Consider the following 21,059-nt stretch of genomic DNA (forward strand, 5'->3'; position numbering starts at 1 on the left):
AAAATAAAAGTGCAGTCAAATAGAAAATAAATGCAGTAGATGCAAGCTGGGTTGAGGCAGGCTGTTAGTGATAATGTGCAAATGTGTGCCTTAGCAGTTCATCTGCAGATGGTCGCAGCTTGGCCTCAATAAAAATCCGCTTCAGGAAATCCCGAGCATGGTCCGAGACGTGAGGTGGCAGCTGTGGGTTTGTTGGCTGGGTGGCAATTTTAAATATGGCAGCCATTGCTTCAAACTCCGCCCACGGGGGTTTCTCAGTGAGCATTTCTACCACGGTACAACCTACGCTCCTGAAATAGAAGCAAATGTGAAACAGCAGGTTACAACAGGCTCCGACTGTCCTGCAGAAGTAAGAATTACCACGTGGCAGCTACTGAAGACCGCTGTCCACTTCCCGCTGCACTGCAATGCCAATGGAAACACACTGATTCCCCATTCTTGTACACAATGTCCGCACGCTGTATGGCAAGGTCACACAACACACAGAAGATCACAGCATATATTCTGCTCCACCTACCAACTAACCCAACAACCATCACCTCAGCAGGGGATGTTTACCTAGACAGCAGGCTGCCGTCTTACTTTCCAGTAAGGTTTAGAGCTGGAATTAAATCTGAATTTCAGGGGCAGTTTCAGAGTCTAGTGTCAGTGCCATCAGCAACTAGTTCACATTCAGAGTTTGGCTAGCTGGTAGGAACACTACGCAACCCAAGAACTCTACCTCTGAAGACCTGCTGTGCACCTTGGGGTGGGATCAAAAGAATTGTATTTAATGGTTCCTGGCCCAGAGAAGACTAGTTAGAACATATACATCTGATTGGTTTGTTTGAATTGAAAGTGTCCTTGCTGCTTTGTTTCTTTTAACAGTATATTATTTAACACTACGGCATTCAACATGCCAGTGTTTACTGCAATTTATTAAAAAGCTCTTCAATGCTGAACACTATATATGCAAAACACATTCCAGTAAGTACTCACCCTCCCCGCTTACCTAAGGGCAAAGGACTTCTGTGGCAGCCAGGTCATTATCAGAGATTGCAAGAAAGGGTAGACATTAAAAATCAACAGCTTAATTTTATGCAAAGGCTGATTTCTAAACTCTGTAGACAGCTTTCCTGTATATACAAGACAACTCTTCTTCATAAAACCCTGGAAGCTCAATCTTTGTTTTAAGTATCTGAATAACAATGCAAAATGTAGGAGTTTGATTCATTTTAAGAAACTGTATTTCACTGTGTATTCTGTATCCCAAGCATCCTAGGGAGGAATATGGTTTATATAAATCATTTCACACGTTAGCATTTTTGAGTACCAGCAAACAGAGAGAAATCTACTTGCTACTAGGTCAGTGTTATTTTTAAAAAAATAGTAAGGATCAAAATGCATCAAACTGCTCCGGATGCTGTAATTTCTTTTTTTTAAATAAATAAAAGTTTAGGTAAAAAAAAAAGTTTGGTGATCCTGCTATGCTGAGAAATAACTGGATAAACTACAACCGGTGATTCATGCTGTTAAACCAACAGTTTTAAGGAAATGAAGGAAGCAGCAAAAGATTTACACAAGTTGAGACTCTAAACCTTCTCAACATGACAGCAGTCACCATATGGTTTGGACTAGTTCTGCTGTGGTAATTGCCATTAATTGTTAAATCTCAATTTCTTTTTATGCCCCTTTAACTAATGCCCCTGCAGTATTTACAGATATCAGGTGGGCCTCCTGCTATCTGAGCTTGGCTCACTGAGATCTCTAAATCAATGAGCACAGTCACTAATATACCAAAAACAACCCATTCAATGTCAGCTTTTCCCAGTACATCCTTCGTTACCCGAACAAGTGTTTTCATATGCTACCAGAGAACCATAACTAGAGCACTCCAGCGTAAAATACTGAACACTAATTCAGCTTTTATCTGGGGCAGTATGCAAATACCTCTTGGTAGATGGGAACATACCAGATATCTGCTTTTCTGCCATATCCTTCTCCACTGATAACTTCAGGACTCATCCAGTATGGAGTCCCTGTGACCGACTTCATTCCCGTACCAGAGAGGCAGATAGTCTGAAGTCGTTTGCTGGCACCAAAATCTCCAAGCTTCACATTGCCTGCTGAATCTCGCAGAATATTTGCTCCTGAAAGGGGGGGAGGGGGAAGAAATTCAATCAATCATTATATTTATCTTATTAAAGGCTCCTGAACTCTATCGGAGTGCACGGCAGCAAAACATATCGGGTTGCACTAATTTATTATAAATCAGGACCCTGTGGAATTCATACTCACAGAATTTGCTCCCTCTGCCATAGCATTTTCTTCTGAAACCTTATAAATAAATATTTCATTTAGGAAAAGGTTTCTAGCCTTGGTTCCACAGGAAACCTCAGAAGTACAAGCCAAGCAGAGCTGTGTGTCACCAAGGTATGTCAGAAGACAGCCTGAAACTATGTCAGATATGTACGCTGCCATATTTAATCTCAGTTGCTGCTCTGTTGATGCCGTCATTCTAAAGATGTATAATCCTGTATATTCCCAAAATATGAGAGTGTTCATCACTTTGCTGTCAGCTGGGAGCCCGCTGCTTGGTTGTCTCCCTGAGTTGCTAAGAACCTACCTGCAGCTGATGCTAGACCAGCATATATGTAATAATACTGCTTCTCAACCTTTTCTACTCGTTTAGCCAGGAAATTCTTCTCCTCCCTCAATTTACAATACGGAAAAGGCAGGGAGCCACAACTCCCTAAGGTCTGCTTGCAACCCTTTCCTCTCTCCCCCATACCATGCGGCCTTCTTCCCCATGCTGAAAGTTTATGACATATTTGCCCTCAAAAAGAGTCAATCATGACAAACCAATGGCTGGTAAAGAAGTATTCAGCAAGGGCACAGCCACATTCATTTCACAAAAAATCCTTATATCTTCCCTAACTTCAAACATTTCAGACCTCTGCCAGGTGGAAACCTAACAAACTTCAGTGTGGGAGAAGAGCTGCCAATGCTTAATTCCACCACTAAATTTCTGGCACTGGGCTCTCTTTATTCAAGTTCACATATTTTATAGCTTCTACAGGTATAAAATACATTCTACAGGATGCCAGTTCTACTAGCATCATCTTCACTGGTGAATTAAATCTTGTATTCAGAAGGCTTGCAGTACAAGAGATAAATTTTTTGTCTCAAGAACACTGTCTTTTCCTACCATAACTGGTCAACCATCAATCCAAACAGTTACGCCAATCAAGCCTGTCACCAAGAACTAATTGTTCAAATGGATGGGATTTTTTTCCTTTTATTTGTCCCACAATAACTATCTAAAACACTGGGCATGGTCAGCATTCTCCCAGTTCTGACAAGCAATATATTATTGAGTGATAGCACATATGCTGGTGAAGATGTCAGTCCAAATCCACATACAAGATTCAGGTTTCTGGTATGAAAGATTCATATCAGAAAAAAAGGGGATCTTGGCTGTGACCATGCTGCTGCCCATCTTCACATAATTCAAAGAAAGTCTCCATCTAATTCTGACCTTTAATAAAACGTCTGAAAAGGCTGAATAACTTCTCTATTGATTTGGGTCCAGTCCTTGAATTATGAGTTTTAGAGGTGCTTTGTAGTCTAAGTGATCAATTGATCAAATTTGTCAATATATAAGAAGAGAAGGGCACAAGATGGAAAAATGAAGTAAATGGGTAAATAAAAAACTCAGAAAAATCTTGTTTTGATATCATACTTGAGCAGAATTGCAAGCTTCTACATTCAGCATATCTGCCTACAAAAACCATCTTGCATTGGCATGAATACACTAAATCTGAATCCTCAGAAATGTAAGAAAAACAGTAGCAACAAGAACTCAATGTAGCAATTTTAGGTACTAACGAGTGTCCATCATGCTTACAACAGGTTTCTAACTGCATACTGCTGTTCCATAAGAAAACATTTTCAGCATTGTTGATGTTACCTTTATACATACTGTGTGTGTATATCACTAGGCTCAACAAAGCTAGTTTGGGGGAAAATGTTGTTGCAGAAAATTCCTGAAGATAAAGCTTTCTTGATGTGAAAACTGAAGCTAAGCCAGTATTTTGACAGCACAAATCTAGCAGGCTCAGTTGCTTTTTCTTCGCATACAAAGTTTGAATGTATTTATTGTAATGAATGCAGAACTCAGACTTATTCATTACCTTTAATATCTCTATGTACAATCATGTTACTGTGCAAATAGTGAACTCCCTCCAGAATCTGTCGGGTGTATTTTCGGGTCACATTCTCTGTGAGCGCTCCGTATGCTTTTAACTGGTCCTTGATAGAACCCTACAGCCAAAGAGAGAAAACATTAAACACCACATTATTTTTAGCAACCTGAGTAATCTCTCTTTAAAGCTAGATTTCTATTTCAGATTTTGTACAGTCCAGTTTCATCCGACGTTTAAGAGGTGCAGTGTTCTGTCTGAACTTCTCTGCATCACCTTACTGTAGATCCAGTTACATCTCCATCAAAATGAGAAGATTAAGCCTTTAAAAGGATGCTAGAAGTGAGGGGGCTGGGGTGGCCTGGGCACTAAGCTGTACAGTGCACAGCCCAGAGGACCCACGTTCCAAGGCCATAGCAGAAATGTTCATGGCACAGCCTGTCAGATTCCAGTGAATCTGCTAATTCTGCTAAATACCTTGTCACAAGGACATGACAAAGGAAAGGAAGACTGCAAGAAACAAAACAACATACAGAACTGTTATCAGACTATGAATTTTATCAATACCAAAGTGCTTATTCCTCTAAATAAGATTTCTCTGGAGGGCTGATGGTTAAGCAATGATAATGGGAATGTCTTTCAGCAAGACATTTTCTGCCTCTACCCCAACTACTTTATAAGAGACAGTCAAAGACCACATTGGACGATGCAGAGGATGGATTTAAGCTAAAGCTATTTGAGGTCTAAAATTTAGCAGGATAAAGAAGCCTGGGATAAAATGCCCTCATGTTAATTGCCTGGGCAGTTCATTTGACATAATTGTAATAGTTTAAAAAAAACAGTATAAAGACAGAAAGAGACCAAATTAAGCTGCTTTTAAAATTAAATACTTCTGATACTGCCCCTCCAGAGCTCAAAATCCAGTAAGTCCTGAAAAAGAGGCTTATTTCTCACAAAAAATCCTAACTTTCTTCTCTGAAATCCTACAAAGTAGAAGGCTGCAATTCTAAGAAATATAAGATCAGAATGGATGAAGTATGTGCCCATCTTACTATAATTAGAGTTCTGCTTGTTCCATATTGAGAATAAAGTACAAATCTGCAGTTGTCAGAGAGGAAAAAATACTTCCGTAGGGAAGCAAGCAGTGAGGAGATCATAAGAGATGCTCCATCTGCCAAACAAAAAAGATAAGCTGCCACAAATGTTGGCCACCACCGCTTTAGAACAAAAGCACGCTGGTTGTGATTAGAAGTTTAAAAGGGTTGTTAAAATTATAGATGGCTTTAAAAAAGAGCTCACAAAGCTCTCTTTTCAAACACATCTGGTGCAAGAAATGCCCAGCCAGATGCAATCAATTATTAATCTACCTAAACTATTCTAATATACTATGAGTATACTAATATACTATTCTAATATAACTATTCTAAATGAATAAACAATTAACACAGTAGACAAGAGTCCGATGTTCCTCATCTAGCTGATCCTCTTTGGCTGTCCATTTATTTGACACTTCTTGAACACCTGAACAGAGGTGGTGAGCAGCCTTAGTCGGAAGTCATGGCGAAGGTAGAGCGATGTGGCAACTTGTAGAGACTACCTTCTGTTTTAACACCCGTGCATGTGATCCTGCAACACTCATCCACTGGAGGCCTTGCCACCTCACCATCACCATCCACAATGAGCTCTCTTGCTTACCCCTGGCATGTACTCCATGAATATGGAGAGGGTTCTTTCCGGGGGATCCCTCAAGCAGCCGTAATACTGAACAATTCTCTCATGGAGCAGGTTTTTCAGCAGCTGAATCTCACATTCAAGTGCATTTACTTCCTGAAAGGAAACGTAAGTAAACTAAGCACACTCAGGAGACACCTTGGCTAATAACAGTAATACGATTTTTCAGATTTCTGTCAACAAGGCCAGGATTTAAAGGACAAAATTTGGGGCAATCTAAAGTAACTGGAGAATTACTTTGGAGACCGCATAAAGTTTACACATTTTCCAGTCAGAAAACACGGGGCTGGAATGAACGAGAATAGTTCTGCAACAAGATCTGAGAAGTGCTCGACTGTAAAGTCTCCAGGAGTGCTCTGCAGTTATTTCCAGCTTCTCTCAACTCCAAGAGTCCTCACCCTCTTCATTTCACAGCTCGTTACATATAACATGTCTGACAATTTAGTTAAGCATGGCAGAATTCAAAAGCCATGCTGTAACACTGGATTACACACTTTCTTAATTTAGCTCCGTCTACAGGAATCTTTAATCCTAATTCTTATTTTATTCCAAGTAAGGACCACATTTGTAAATCTAAGTGCATCAATTCCCCGAGTACACAGTTTAATTGTTTTTCCTCCCCAATGCATGGGAAACAGGTAAAGATGCCTAAAAAAGCTGTTTCCTGTTTGTAAAGTTTTGCTGTATAAGATTTTTAAAACTGGCTCTAAAATGAAATCTTACAGGATTGCAGAGATCCCACATGGAAGGCCTTCATTAAAACTGGCTGTTTATCCATTGCAAATCACTTGTGGTACTCAAAAATTTCCAAAGTTAGAAAAAAACTTTTCTTGGTAAGGACTTGAATTTGTTTTAAAAAAAAAAGACATGGCAAGCCTGGCTGTCCACTGAACGATAACTACTGAAGGCACGGGGTCTATATTTGTCGTCTCCAGAGCAAACTCAGTATTTACATTTTTTAAATCACAATCACCCGACCACTGGTTCTTTCTTTGCTCCTATGCCACCAGAAAAGAGTCTACAAACTGGCTTCAGTCAGTTCTGCACACGATGCATGAAGAGCTGGTGTAGAATCCAGCTCATTCTCCTGCAGCAATAATGACTGCAATGCTAACGACTGAAAATACAATAATTCATTATTGTCTGTAACAAAACCAGCAGGCTCATCTTGAATGACAGTAGATCTAGAGCAGGGTTGGGCAATTATTTTAGGTGGAGGGCCGCATACTGCATTTTGGCAAGCCACATGACAGGCAGCTGGGGCAGATAAATATTGATTTTCCAAGTTTTTTCAGGGGCCCTGAGGGCCGGATAGAATGGCCTGGTGGGCCACATCCAGCCCACGGGCTGCATTTTGCCCATCCCTGATCTAGAGAGTCCCATTGGTGACACTTCTACATTATTTTTTTTCTGACTATTTAAAGGGCAAATTCAGATGAGACCAATCCAAGCCATGTTCAATAAAAGCAATAAAAATGCTCTTAGTGAAACAATTTGGGATCAGCTATATTAGGTCAATTGACATTGGACTTGACCCTAAGCATTTGTACTTAAATCATCTCCATTTAATGATGTTTTCTAGTAAAACTTCTTCTTGCTGGCTTTATTGTACAATGAATGAAAAGACATGTTAGTTCCTACATTTTTCATTCAACTACATCAATATTTCTGCAGGATGCATTTTCTTAAATATTAGATTATGATTTAGCTTTACAGACTCAGGTTATATTGAATTTGAGAATACTGTACATGTTATCTGCAGCAAGATACATGGGAAATGCAAATTGTGTGTGACAGCACAGCGTAATTATTGAACTGATATCTATCATTTTGACATGTAGACAGATTAAGTGTGCAACTATTTGAAAGGAGACAAAAAGAAAAGAAAAGCAACATCTGTTTAGATCACACAGAAAACCACTCTCACAATGTCGTTTACAAATACCTGTTTCAGGTCTCTTACCTTGCTGGTTTCTGGACTGTTAGGGTCAAACTGAACTTGTTTAACTGCCAATTCTCTTCCTGTATCAGCATCATAGCATAGATATACTTTGCCAAATGCACCTTGACCCAGAAGCTTGCCAAGTCTCCAGTTAGTTGGAGCTCGTGGTGCTGAAAATATAAGTATGTTTTGTTTTTCAAATGAGCCTGCTATTCAGATCAAGTAAAACTGGGATACACAGGAAATAACATTTTGGGGAAAAAAAGAGAATACTTTAAATCAGATGTCCATAAAAATGAGTTATAACAGTCTCCAAATCAAAAATTTAATCCAAACACTTTCTTAATAAAATCCATACTGCTCCCACAAAATATTTTTAAATATTAAATATAACATATGCCTAACGTACCAAGAGCTAATCTGAAAAGAAAATGCATTTGGTCATTGTGTTGTAAAAAAAAAAGTCTTATGATAATCTTGGACACCCAACTTTAACTTTGTCACCGTGTGGGCATGCACAGCATTCTTTAACAGATATTTTGAGAATCTAGTTATTTAACATACTCTCTACTCAGTTCTATACTCAGTCAGTCCTATCCTCTGCATTTCAAAACTGTTTTCTGTCAGAGGCAGCAATGTGTCTTTAACTTACAGCGGCTGGGTGGGCTGATGTCCATCACTGACAAGGTAGGATTGTCTATGTCACTTCCCCTTCTTCTCATTCGGTTATCTTCATACTCTGGAGTAAAGATGCTGCTTCCACTGCTTGTACTCAATGAGTGATCAGTAGGGCTGAAACTAACTGGAGACCGGAAGCTGTTTCCTTGGGTCCTCCTGGCCCTTGGAAAAGTTTTACGACCTGCAACAGTGCACAGAAGGCTATCTGTGATAGTGTATTATAAAGAACCAGTATTAAGCAATATATATGGATATATATTACATAAAGCAATCATTGCATAGTTTGATTTTTCCACAGAATGATATGACTGAATGATTACGTTGTTTGGTTAGCCTGCTGTGTGCAAGAGTGTATATGTGATGCCTCCACACAGTGATCAGACTTCAGCTTAATGGCTTGGTTTGAGACTCAAACAGCATTTCTCAAACAACAGACTAAAACTCCCACCCTGAACAAGGCACCAGGCCTTGCAATGGACCGACATCAATACAGACTATATCATCACTGGACTTAATAACAAGGAGTCCAATATTCAAGGTTCGTTCTCCTGCAACTCTACCAACATTGTATATGCCATCAAATGCTTACAATGCCCGTCTGCTATCTACATCAGAGATAGAGGGCATTTCTACATGTAAGAATGAATGAACGGCGATCTAATATCAGCTGCAGAAAGACACAAAAGCCTGTGGCAGAACACTTCAAACTTCCTGGAACACTCCATCACTGACTTGGGTTGCTGTTCACAGGCAACATAACCCCAAAACCCTTTAAAAACCTGTTTGACTGGGAAACTGTAGAACAAGAAGTCATCCACAAAATGGACTGTGTTAAGTATGGTTTAAACAGGGACTACAGATTCTTATTTTTTTACCTGGATTAGCTTTTGTGACCCTTTTGTTCCTATGGGTTCCTTGCTTGTATAAAACTCACAGCACTCCCCTGCCTCCTGCCTTCTTATCTATCGCATTCAAATCACTCACTCCACTTTATACTCTACTCTGAGCTGTCCCTTCACAGCATCTGATGAAGTGGACTTGGCTTCATGATAGCTTGTGCTTTATACATAATTTAGTTAGACCATAAAGGTGTGTATATCTACCCTGGCTAACAGAGCCAGTTGTTGGTCCAATACTGGTAGGGACTGGGAGCTGTATACAGCTAACATTTGCAATTCCTGAGGAGTGACTTTTGTAACTGAGACTCCTGTGCAGCTTGAAGAAATCTAGTTCCCTGCTCCCTCTGGAACGTGCCTCCCTTTCCACTACTATATTAGGTTGTAGTCATTCCTGAAAAGCAGGCCAAAGATACCCTGGAGTTCTACTGTTACATCTAGGTCGATGCCTTCACTCAGAGGGTGGCTAATATTTTTCAAAATGAAGGTGAAAGAAAACCTAAAATCAGGAGCAAGAGAAAGAGAAAGGAAAGCAGGGGGCCAGAGAAGGAGAGCAAATAACAGATGACAAAAAAGCTGAAATACTCGATTCTTTTCTTGCTTCAGTCTTCACAAAAAAAAGATTAATGACGAGATGCTTAACACAACTGATATTAACAAAGGGATAGGAGTGCAGGTCAGAATAGGAGAGGATGAAGTTAAAGAATATATTGGATATTCAGACAGACAAGGTTCTTCAGGTAAATCTGATACCTTTTATTAGACCAACTCAAATAGTTGCAAAAATTCTTCTTTGCAAGCTTTCAGGTATAAATATCCTTCTTCAAGCTGAGGAAGCACCAGCAGTTGGTGTGTGCTCTTCCTGGATGGAATGAATACAGGTTTCCCTCACCAACCATGGTTTTCAGTATCCATGGTTTATAATCTGCATACCATTTTGGCAACCACGGTACACAGTTTTGAGTAACCACGGTTTTCTGTGGCCGCACATCAGCCCGCCAACCCCCTGGTCTTGCTTGTGCCTCTCCTTCCTCGCCACCCCACAACCCCTGGTCCCCTTGCTGAAGGTGGCCCCCAGCCCTGCCGGAGGTGCACAAGGTGGCAGGGAGCTGCTCTACCTGCAGTGGCGGGGAATGGCAGGCCCACTCATTGCTGTACCCTGCTGCCCTGCTTCCCTTCCCCGCGACCCAGCACGGCAGGGAGCAGAGAAGCCATGTAGGGGATCTCCTTGCCTGCTGCTGCTCGCCCTGCGCTATCCCAGCGACGTGCCTCCTGTGTCTGCTCCTGGTTTCAGGGGTGCAGACCCACACCACTGTCCACAGTGCAGCCCCGTGTGCAGGAGGCACATCGCCAAGGCAGCGTGGGGTGAGCAGATCCCCACATGGCTTCTCTGCTCCCTGCCATGCCGGGTTGTGGGGGAGGATAGCAGGGCAGCAGGGAACAGCAGCCCTGGCCAGGCCAGGTCATGGGACAATCAAAGTCCAGCAGCTCATCCAGGGGTGCAGGGGGGTGGCTCCTGCTGGTGCCAGGCTCGGATTGGTCTCATGACCTGGCTTGGCCAGAGCCCCACGGGCTGCTGAGCAGCCAACTGCACACAGCCAGAGGCGAGCACAAAACACCCACACCCTGCCTTTCAGATGGTTGTGGGAGGGGAAGCACCGCAGTGTGCTGTGCGGGGCTACCCAGCACGTCCCCCCCCCACCCCTTCCTTTCCCCCTTGCCCGGGTAAGAGGCAAATGTGCTGGGAGAGATGCTGCCACTGCACCCAGTGCGTGCTTCATCCCCGTCTGCCAGCGCATACCCGCTATAACCTAAGTACCCCTAGGGCTACACCTCTTCCCAGTTGACCACCCTGTGTATTAAAGGTGTATAAAAATCATTTTTACTTACTATAGTGTACAGTATTCACGTCCCTAACCCCATTTTCTCCATAAGCCTTTAGTTTTGCCAACCATGGGAACTTTCCAGAACCTAACCTCCGTGGTTGGTGAGGAGAACCTGTAGTAAAGAGGCCAGGGGCTGGTATGCATGCAAGAAAGGCAGGCAGTGAAAATGTCAATTGAGGAGTCAGTGGGCGAGAGACAGGCTGGAGAGGGGAGAATGAATGTAGCTGATACATAGTGGAGAGGTACCTGGAGAGTCAGACATTAGGCAGGTTATAATGCGTCATAATTATATGTCCTTAGGCCAACACAGCTACAATCCATACCCCTGTAAATGTGGATAATTAGATGCATTCAAGACAGCCAGGTCTGAATGGCAGCACAGTCTGCAGAGATGAGCAGCCAGCAATGGTGAAAGAACAGGTTAGGGACTATTTAGAAAAGCTGGATGTGTACATGTCCATAGAGCCAGATGTGATGCACCCGAGGGTATGGAGGGAGTTGGCTGATGTGACAGCAGAGCTGCTGGCCATTATCTTTGAAAACTTGTGGCAATTGGGAGAAGTCCCAAACAACTGGAAAAGGGCAAATATAGGGCCCATCTTTAAGAAAGGGAAGAAGGAGGATCTGGAGCTACAGACCAGTCAGCCTCACTTCAGGCCCTAGAAAAATCATGAGGCAGGTCCTCAAGGAATCCATTTCTAAGCACTTGGAGGAGAAGGAGGTGATTAGGAACAGCCAGAATGGATTCACCAGGGCAGGTCATGCCTGACCAACCTGACTGCCTTCTATGATGAGGTGACTGGCTCTGTGGATGCAGAAAGAGCAGTGGACTTGACTTTAGCAAGGTACAGTCTCACACAACAAGCTAAGGAAGCTAAGGTTGGATGTATGGACTGTAAGGTGGATAGAAAACTGGCTGGATAGGCAGGCTCAGAGGGGAGTAATCAATGACCTGATGTCTAGTTTGCAGCAGTATCAAATGGAGTGCCCTGGGGGTCGGTCCTGGGGCTGGTTTTCTTCAGTATCCCCATCAGCGGCCTGGAAGATGGGATACAGTGCACCCTCAGCAAGTCTGCAGACAACACCAAGCTGCAGGGAGTAGTAGTTACATTGGAGGGTAGGGCTAAGATTCAGAGAGACTTAAACAAGTTGGAAGATTAGATCAAAAGAAATCACATGAGGTTCAACAAGGACAAGTGCAACATCCTGCACTTCGGATGGAAGAAACCCATGCACCAGTACAGGCTGGGGATGACTGGCTAAGTATCAGATATACTGAAAAGGATCTGGGAGCTACAGTGGACAACGAACTAAATATGGACCAACAGTGTGCCCTTGTTGCCAGGATGGCTAATGGATTAAGGGGAGTGATCCTTCCCCTCTATTCAGCATTGGGGAGGCCACATCTGGAGTCCCGTGTCCAGTTTTGGCCCCCCACTACAGAAAGGCTGTGGACACATTAGAAAGAGTCTAGCAGAGGGCAATGAAAAAGGTTAGGGGGCTGAAGCACATGACTTACGAGGAGAGGCAGAGGACACTGGGCTTATTTAGTCTGGAGAAGAAAAGACTGAGGGGGAGATTTAATATCAGCCTTCAAATACCTTCAGGGGGGTTGCAAAGAGCGTCTGTAGACTGCTGCAGATGACAGAACAAGGAGCAATGGTCACAAGTGGCAGCAAGGGAAGTTAGGATTAGATATTAGGAAAAACCTTCTCAGTAGGAGAGTAGTAAAGCACTGAAACAGGTTACCCAGAGAGGTGGTAGAGTCTCCATCCTTGGACGTGTTTAAGACCCGGCTAGACAAACTCTTGGCTGGGATGATCTAGTTGGGGATTGTCCCACTGAGTAAGGCTTTGGACAAGATGTGACCTCCTGAGGTCACTTCCAACACTAATTTTCTATGATTCTATGACTATAGTCACCCTACAGTGCTTATGGAACTAGATGAAGCAATGTCGGAACCAGTCATGATTGCCTTCATTAATTAATGAAGGACTGGGGAGTTTGGAGACGGGAAATATGGGAGCTCTCTTTTAAAAGGGAAAAAAGGACCCACGTTACACACCACACAGCTTAACTGTGATTACCAGAAAGATTCTAGAGCAAATTATTAAACAATGTATAAGCACTGAAAGGAAAATAATTATTATAACCCAACAACTCAGAAGCACAGCAGCGGAAAGGGATCTTGGAGTCATAGCTGACTCCAAGATGAATGCGAATCATCAATGTGATGAAGTGGTCAGTAAAGCTAACAGCACTTTATCAAGCATTAGCGGTTGCATGACAAATAGAACCAGGGAAGTGATTCTTCCCCTCTATGCGGCACCGGTCAGGCCGCAGCTGGAGTACTGCGTCCAGTTCTGGGTGCCCCAGTTCAAGAGGGATGTGGACAACCTCGAGACGGTTCGGAGGAGGGCCACTCGTATGGTTAGGTGCCTGCACGCACAGCCCTACAAAGGAGAGATTGAGGGTCCTGGATCTCTTGCAAGAAAAGGCTCAGGGGGGGATCTTGTGGCCACCTACACATTCATCGGGGGAAGGAGGGGGAGGGAGGGAAGGCAGCAAGGAATAGGAGATGCTCTGTTTACCAGGGCACTCCTTGGAATAACCAGGAACAACGGCCACAAACTGATGGAGAGCAGATTTAGGTCAGACATCAGGAAGAACTACTTTACGGTGAGGGTTGCCCAAATCTGGAATGGGCTTCCAAGAGAGGTGGTGCTCTCCCCTACCTTGGGGGTCTTTAAGAGGAGGCTGGACATGCACCTGGCTGCAGTCATCTAACCCCAGTGCTCTTTCCTGCCCAGGGCAGGGGGTCAGACTCAATGATCTACTACGAATACTTCTGACCCAAATATCTATGAACCCAGATTTGTCTAGAACAAGTCTTATCAAACTAGTATTTCCTTACTGACATTATAGTGGGCCCAGTGGATAAAGGAGTAACGGTAGATGTAACATACCTTTGCCTTAGTAGGATTTTTAGCACTCTCCCAAGTGACACTCTTAAACACTTGGGAAATACAGTCTAGATGAATTCACCATTAGGTGAACATGCAGAGTGATTGAGTAAAAGCTGCATTCAGTGATTATCTGTGGTATGTTGCTGTATTGGGAGCACTTAATCAAGTGAAGCCCTCCAGGAGTCTGTTTTGCATCTGGTTCTATTTTCTACTTACAGTAAAGACTTGGATGAGGGTCTAGAGCAGAAGAGTCCACCTAGCAGCCTGCAAGAAGTTAACCCACAACCCCCTGACTCCTGGTCCAGGCACTGCTCCTGCTACTGCTGCCAGGGTCTCTGGGCTCCCCCTCCAACTTCTGCTTCCTGGTCTAGGGACAGGCTTGTGAAATGGCAAAGCTGAGCCTGCAATGTCTGGAAAACCCATAGCATAGGAGCTTGGAGGGTCTGAAGCATCTGCCCCACGGTGTGGCACAGCAGAGGAAGGCCATGGCCTGGGGTGTGCACATGCCCCAGATGCTTGTAAGTTGGGCAGCCCTGGTCTTGAGACATTTACAATTTGCAGATATCACCAAGTTGCGTTGGGCTGGGTTGCAAACAGCTCTGCCAGACAGGATCTAAATTACTGGAAAAATGTTCTGACAAACAAGATAAAATTCAACCTGCAGACACACTATCTTTAGGAAGTCTAATGCACAAATACAAAATGGGAAATAAATGTCAAAGCAACTAGGATGCAGAAAAGGAACTGAAATTTATGTTACACTACAAAAAATTATGATTCAGCTTAATGCTGTTACAAAATCTCACTGTGGGAGGTATTAACATTTGTGCTATATAAAACAGAGGATGCTGTTATTCCACAGTACTTGGAGCAGATGAAGACTGAGGTGAAATACTGCAGCCAATTTTGGGCAGCACTCTTTAAGAAAGTTGTAGACAGATTGGAGAGTGCGTCTGGAGCAGAGTAAAAGCAATGGCAAGAATTTTAGAAGACATGGGATATGGGGAGAGGTTGGAAAAAAAAAAAAAAAAGGTTTGTTTAGCCTAAAAAAGAAAAGATTGGAAGGTGAGGGGGTCTTGATTAACTGTTTTCAAATCTGAGGAGGAAGCATTGGTGTCTTTGGGAGAGGGTTTGTGAGTGCCTGCTTCCTTTGGGCTCTGTGGTCTGGATGTGTTCTCTTGACATCTTGCAGTAGTGTCTGAGGGAGTGAGCTGCTAACAGCTGATGAAACTACAAGCTGTGAACATGTGTGAATAAAGGAGATGGGGCTATCCTAGAAAAAAAGGCAAAAATCCCATAAACATAAGATGCAAGTGGAGGGCAGGTGGTGGGGAGAAGGGATGGGGAGTGGAACTGGGGTGGTGGCTCATGCCCCTGCTTTCAAGTGTAGCCTTACAGTCCAAAACAACCCTGATAAATTGGTAAAACAGTCTGAGGTTATCTGGATGAAATCAGAATGTGCACTAAATACTGCATTTAGGGGGAAAATGATTTGTTTCCCAAATCAAGCACAAACAAAGATAAACTGGCCAGGCTTCAATATTGCAGAATGGTACCTAGGGGTTAACAATGGACCACAAGCTGCATATGAGCCAATGATGTACTGTTGCAGCAAAAAAGCCAACAGCATACTGCATTATATTAATCGGAGCGTTACAAGTCATGGGAACTGATTTTTCCACTTTATTTGGCACTGGTGGGGCCTCATCTGGAATACTGTGTCCAGTTTTGGACGATGGACTTGAAGAAACGTGAACAAACTGGAAATAGTCCAAAGAAGGGCAGCAAAAATCATCAGAGAACTAGAAAACTGGCTTACAAGGAAAGCTAGGAAGAATTAGGATTGGCCAGTCTGGAGAAGACAAAGACTAAGGTGAATTATATAACAGGTCTTCAAATGCAAAAAGGACTGTTAATAAAAGAGACAGGGACTGACTAGTCCATGTTCACCATGGAAAGGACAGGAAGTGATTTTCTTAACCGACATGAGGGAAATGCAAGTTGGATATCAAGAAGGACTTTCTAAATGTGAGGGTGATTAAGCACTGGAATAGATATCTTAGAGCAGGGGTTGGCAAACTTGCATCAATGGCAGGCTGAATTAACACAGTTCAGTCCTAAAGCAAGCCACAGCCACTGCTGACCTGGCCACCACTGCTTCCCTTGCTGTCCCTCTGATGTAGCTGCCAATTGCCCCAACTGGGGACTGCTGACCTGTGTTTTAGAGAGGCTTTGAACCTCCATTGTTGGAAGTTTCCTAGGGCAGGCTGGACAAACACTTGACTGGGATAGTTTAAACAGAAATGATCAGGCCTTGAATGGGGGATGGACTAAATGTGGACCTCCCAAAATCATGTGATTTCATTAAAGGGAATGGTGAACAATTGTTCACCATATCCAGTGACAGTAACCCATTTAAGTTGCAGCAAAGAAGGTTAGGTTAGGTGGAAAGAAAACTTATGTTACATTTGTAGCACTATGAACTCCCTTGTAGTGCTCTAGAAAGCAAGCATGTAGATTTGTAGGCAGTCTGTAGTGCAACAAAAAAAAAGAGAGGTGGATCTGCCACAAAAATGTTCCTTTCTCAAAGAGGAATTTTTTGGAAGTGGGGCATTTTGTAGCGCTACATGTAATGCTCATCTAGCTGCATGTAGTAGTACAGGGGACCAAGGGGCTAGGGGGAGCAGATGACTCTGACAACCTGCCACAGCAAGCTGTCAAAGAGCCCTGCCAGCACCCCACTGTCATGATGCAGCAGAGAGCTGGCGAGTGTTGTCACAGTACTGCTGGCGACAGGAATAGCTGCCACAGCCACCGCAAGATCAGTTGTTGCCAGTGGTCCAGTGACAGCAGCACTGCAGGAAAAGCTACCGTTGCTGCTGGTGCTCTCACAGCACCCATGCCAACAGGAAGTCACCTCCGCTCTTCCTCCCCACAGGGGCCATGGCAGCTCTTCCTCCTGCTGCAGCACCCATGGAACAGCTGGAAGAGCTCCTACACCTGTGGGACAGGTGGCGGTGAAACAAGCTGCCACCATCATAGGAATGCCAAAAAGAGCCACTGATTACTGACAGCCTGCTGGAGAGGACAGGCTGTCAGTGATCAGGCTCACTGGCTGGAGTGCTACGAAGCTGTGCTCTCCAGGCGGAGGGCAATGTTCTCCCCACCCCCAAAGAGTGCTGCCACACATCTGTGCATTGTCACTGCGCTCTATTTCTGTAACACTGCAAAGTGCTGAGGCACTTGATAGTGCCACAAAGGAACGTGCGTCCACAGCAGAGAGACACTACCAGAAACGGTTTAGGTATGCTTAATCCTGCCTCGTCACAGTACAAGAAAGGATTTGGGGACCTCAAGAGGTCATTTCTACCCCAATACTACTTGGAGTTCTGTGATACAGCATATTTAAGGAATTACATGCCCACTGAAGTTTCTTTCCAATTTGCATGAGATGAGGCTGACAGATCCCACGGCCATCTAGTTTGACTGGATGATATAGCTGCCCAAATCCTAATCCTGTTTTAGAACCCATACAACATTTGGGTAAGCCTTACATAAATCAGTTCCACAAAAGTGAATTATGCCTTGAATAAACAAGAATTTCCATTTAAATGTTATGCTTTTCAATGTCTTTGCTTATCTTTTTACCATTTTGTTATGAAAACCTATCAACATGAGCTCTGGTTTATTTATCCTAATATCTTTTAAATACAAATTGTGGACTTTAACTTTAAATACCCAGGTTAAGTATACTTCACACTTATATCAGAGGGAATATTCATGTTTGGTTCTCATTTCTTCTACATTACGTAGAAATGCAATTTTACAATATAAAGTAAGCTTTTAACCGCATTACTTTTGAAAAAAATGAAATATATTGAAAAGGCTGCAATGCCATGTACTTACCATCATTGTAGTCTTGATGATGATAAGAAATATGGTATCTTCGGGGATACGTCCCACCTTTTCCAAATTTCTCAAATATTGGGATGTCATACTCTACACAGGATTTAACAACAAAACAAAACACAATGCAGAGTTACACATGAGGGAAAATTATGAACACAAACACTATGTGCATTGTAACATGCTACTGCCTATTTCTAAGTAGGCACAAAGTTACAGAAAAAATAAAAAGTAAGCTTGCTTTAACAAGTGGAAGTGGGCACAATTGAGGGGAGCAACAGGCTACAGTTAGACCTAGATAGGTTACAAGGATGGGTGGAGGAGAACAGGATGGGGTTTAACACGGACAAGTGTAAGGTGATGCACCTGGGGAGGAACAATAGGCACCATACATACAGGCTGGGGAACTCCCCTCTTGTCAGCACGGAGGTGGAAAAGGATCTGGGAGTCATTATTGACTCCAAGATGAACATGAGTCGGCAATGTGGGGAGGCGGCTAGGAAGGCCAACTGCACCTTGTCGTGCATCCACAGATGCATCTCGAGCAGGTCCAAGGAGGTGATCCTCCCCCTCTATGCGGCACTGGTCAGGCCGCAGCTGGAGTACTGCGTCCAGTTCTGGGCGCCGCACTTTAAGAGGGATGTGGACAGCATCGAGAGGGTCCAGAGGAGGGCCACTCATATGATCAAGGGACAGCAGGGTAGGTCCTATGAGGAAAGGTTGCGGGACCTGAACCTGTTCAGCCTTCAAAAGAGAAGGCTGAGGGGGGATCTTGTGGCCTGTTATAAACTGGTTAGGGGGGATCAGCAGGCGCTGGGGGAGTCCCTGTTCCCCCAAGCGCCGCAAGGAGTGACCAGGAACAATGGTCACAAGCTGGCGGAGGGAAGGTTTAAGTTGGACATCAGGAGGCGCTACTTCACGGTCAGGGCGGCTAGGGTCTGGAACCAGCTTCCAAGTGAGGTGGTGCAGGCTCCCACCCTGGGGGTTTTTAAGAGGAGGTTGGATGACCACCTTGCTGGGGTCATTTGACCCCAGTGCTCTTCCTGCCATGGCAGGGGGTCGGACTAGATGATCTGCTCAGGTCCCTTCCGACCCTAGAAACTATGAAACATAAGGGGGGGGGCGGAAATCAATGCTAGAGTTTTATTTTTTCCTTCAATTAGCAATTTTTTTAACACACAGAAACCTATGACTTAAACAATTCCATTCCAACAGTTTGAAATATGGGACCTTTTTGGGATAAAACTTTTGGTTTTTGGTCCATGTGCCCTGCACAGAGAACAGAAGAACCACTGTGTTTTCTCTAAAATTCCCTCTGTAAAGGCACCCAAAATTTATGGTATGGCAACATTTCTGGTCTAGTTAACATTTCTTGAGTAAGAAGGGTTTGTCCCAGTGTCCTCTGAATTCAAGTGTTTGCTTGGCTTTCATCCAGCACTTCACAGATGACGTGATTGTTTGCAGAAGCAGGATGGGTCATACAGTCTGCTAAGACTACCCAGAACTTCCTATTATATAATCTCATTTTCAGTGACTTATAATTTTTGCAGAGTTTGAACCATTTGGGCAGATATTTACCACAAGGCTGTCTACATTAGGAATTTCCCCCCATAAAAGATTATGGCCACAAAAATTCCACAATTTTGGAGAACAAGTTTTGAGGAAAAGACTGTTCCAAAATTCTGGAGACCTTTTCTTTGAAATGCTCTAGCAATCCTAAACTTTGAAGATCTGAAATTTCATCAGTGGTGGCCTGTGTCCCAGGGACAAGCCTTTTATTATCCCATAAAAATCCATATCTATTATAAACTCTACACGTCTGGTAAAGCATGCTCTTTGTAGCTAAAATCTCTATAAATTCATTCCTACTGAGCATGCTCAAGCCTGTCACAGCTACTACTGCTCATCAGCCTGCACAGGCACCTTTCCTTCAACTCATGCGTGATCAGACCATGCACACAGTTCTCCAGAACAACCAAACAAGCTCCAGTGCCTAAGGGCTTTCCCTGCAATGGCTACTCCAGGCAGGGTACCATAACTGAACTCTCTGCCCCTGTGAGCACTGAGTCAGCATGGAGGAAGCAGCCAGCTAATTCAAAAGCAGAGGGGACAGAAACCAGATGGAATGCAGAAGGACACAACTAGATTGGAACAAGGAGGCTGAAAGAAATGGTACTGGAGATGGGGACAGAAACAGACTGGGAGGGGCATGAAGAGAGGGGAGATGGGGACTGACAGCCAAATGGCTGGATGGGGAAGCTCAACTAGCAGAGGTGCTTGAGCTAAATCTAGTGGCAGTGTGAGGCCATAAAATGCCATTTCTGTTTTCTTTTCAGATTGCTTTAAGGAAGTACACATAAAAACTATGCAGAAAAAAAGAACATAAAGGATAAAGACAAAATTTAGGGAAGACCATAATTTAAGTTTGCATCCTTAGATTATCTATTAGCATATGGTCTTTAATTACATGACCTTAGAGTGTTTTCTACAGGACTCTCATCCTGTTCAGTCCATAAAATGGTCCAGCTCTGGGGATAAATGAAGGCTGTATAGTAAAGAGGGTTCACATATGAAACTCCCTGGCCTCTTATTGCAGAAGCTGAAGAATATGTTGTAAGGCAGGGGATGACAGAAGGACTATGCGTCTAGGCCACACGGTTAACACAGCTGAATGCCGTCTTGGCCAACTGGATACTACTCCAGCTTCACCCACAGACTTCTGGCATGAGGCTACCCAAATCAAAAATAAAAACTGTTGTGTCTGATTAACAGAAGTTCTGTGCACACACAGCTATCAGCAAAGTCAATAAGAACAGTTCTTTAAAATACAAGTAGTACTAATAGTTGTATACTGAAAAAAAAAAAAAAAAAAA

The 21,059-nt window shown here is 43.4% G+C and overlaps 1 protein-coding gene across 3 annotated transcripts in view; it reads right to left on the reverse strand.

Annotated features, from left to right (window-relative positions):
- The window catches only part of LOC109301455 (mitogen-activated protein kinase kinase kinase 2), a 95,822-nt gene that overhangs the window by 8,122 nt on the left and 66,641 nt on the right, over nt 1-21,059 (reverse strand). The window contains exons 11-17 of one of the 3 annotated variants that reach the window (XM_019522641.1): nt 18,187-18,279; nt 8,507-8,713; nt 7,876-8,024; nt 5,877-6,008; nt 4,173-4,302; nt 1,952-2,129; nt 4-290 (exon numbers count right to left, since the gene is read on the reverse strand). In XM_019522641.1, coding sequence (XP_019378186.1) covers nt 65-290; nt 1,952-2,129; nt 4,173-4,302; nt 5,877-6,008; nt 7,876-8,024; nt 8,507-8,713; nt 18,187-18,279 — 1,115 coding nt within the window. In that variant the 3' untranslated portion in view covers nt 4-64. The remainder of the gene's footprint in view (nt 1-3; nt 291-1,951; nt 2,130-4,172; nt 4,303-5,876; nt 6,009-7,875; nt 8,025-8,506; nt 8,714-18,186; nt 18,280-21,059) is intronic. The other 2 variants (XM_019522639.1, XM_019522640.1) reach the window with 2 other exon arrangements.

Source organism: Gavialis gangeticus, unplaced genomic scaffold (genome assembly GCF_001723915.1).
Source record: "Gavialis gangeticus isolate Ggan-Ray unplaced genomic scaffold, GavGan_comp1, whole genome shotgun sequence".
Classification (NCBI taxonomy): Eukaryota; Metazoa; Chordata; order Crocodylia; family Gavialidae; genus Gavialis; species Gavialis gangeticus.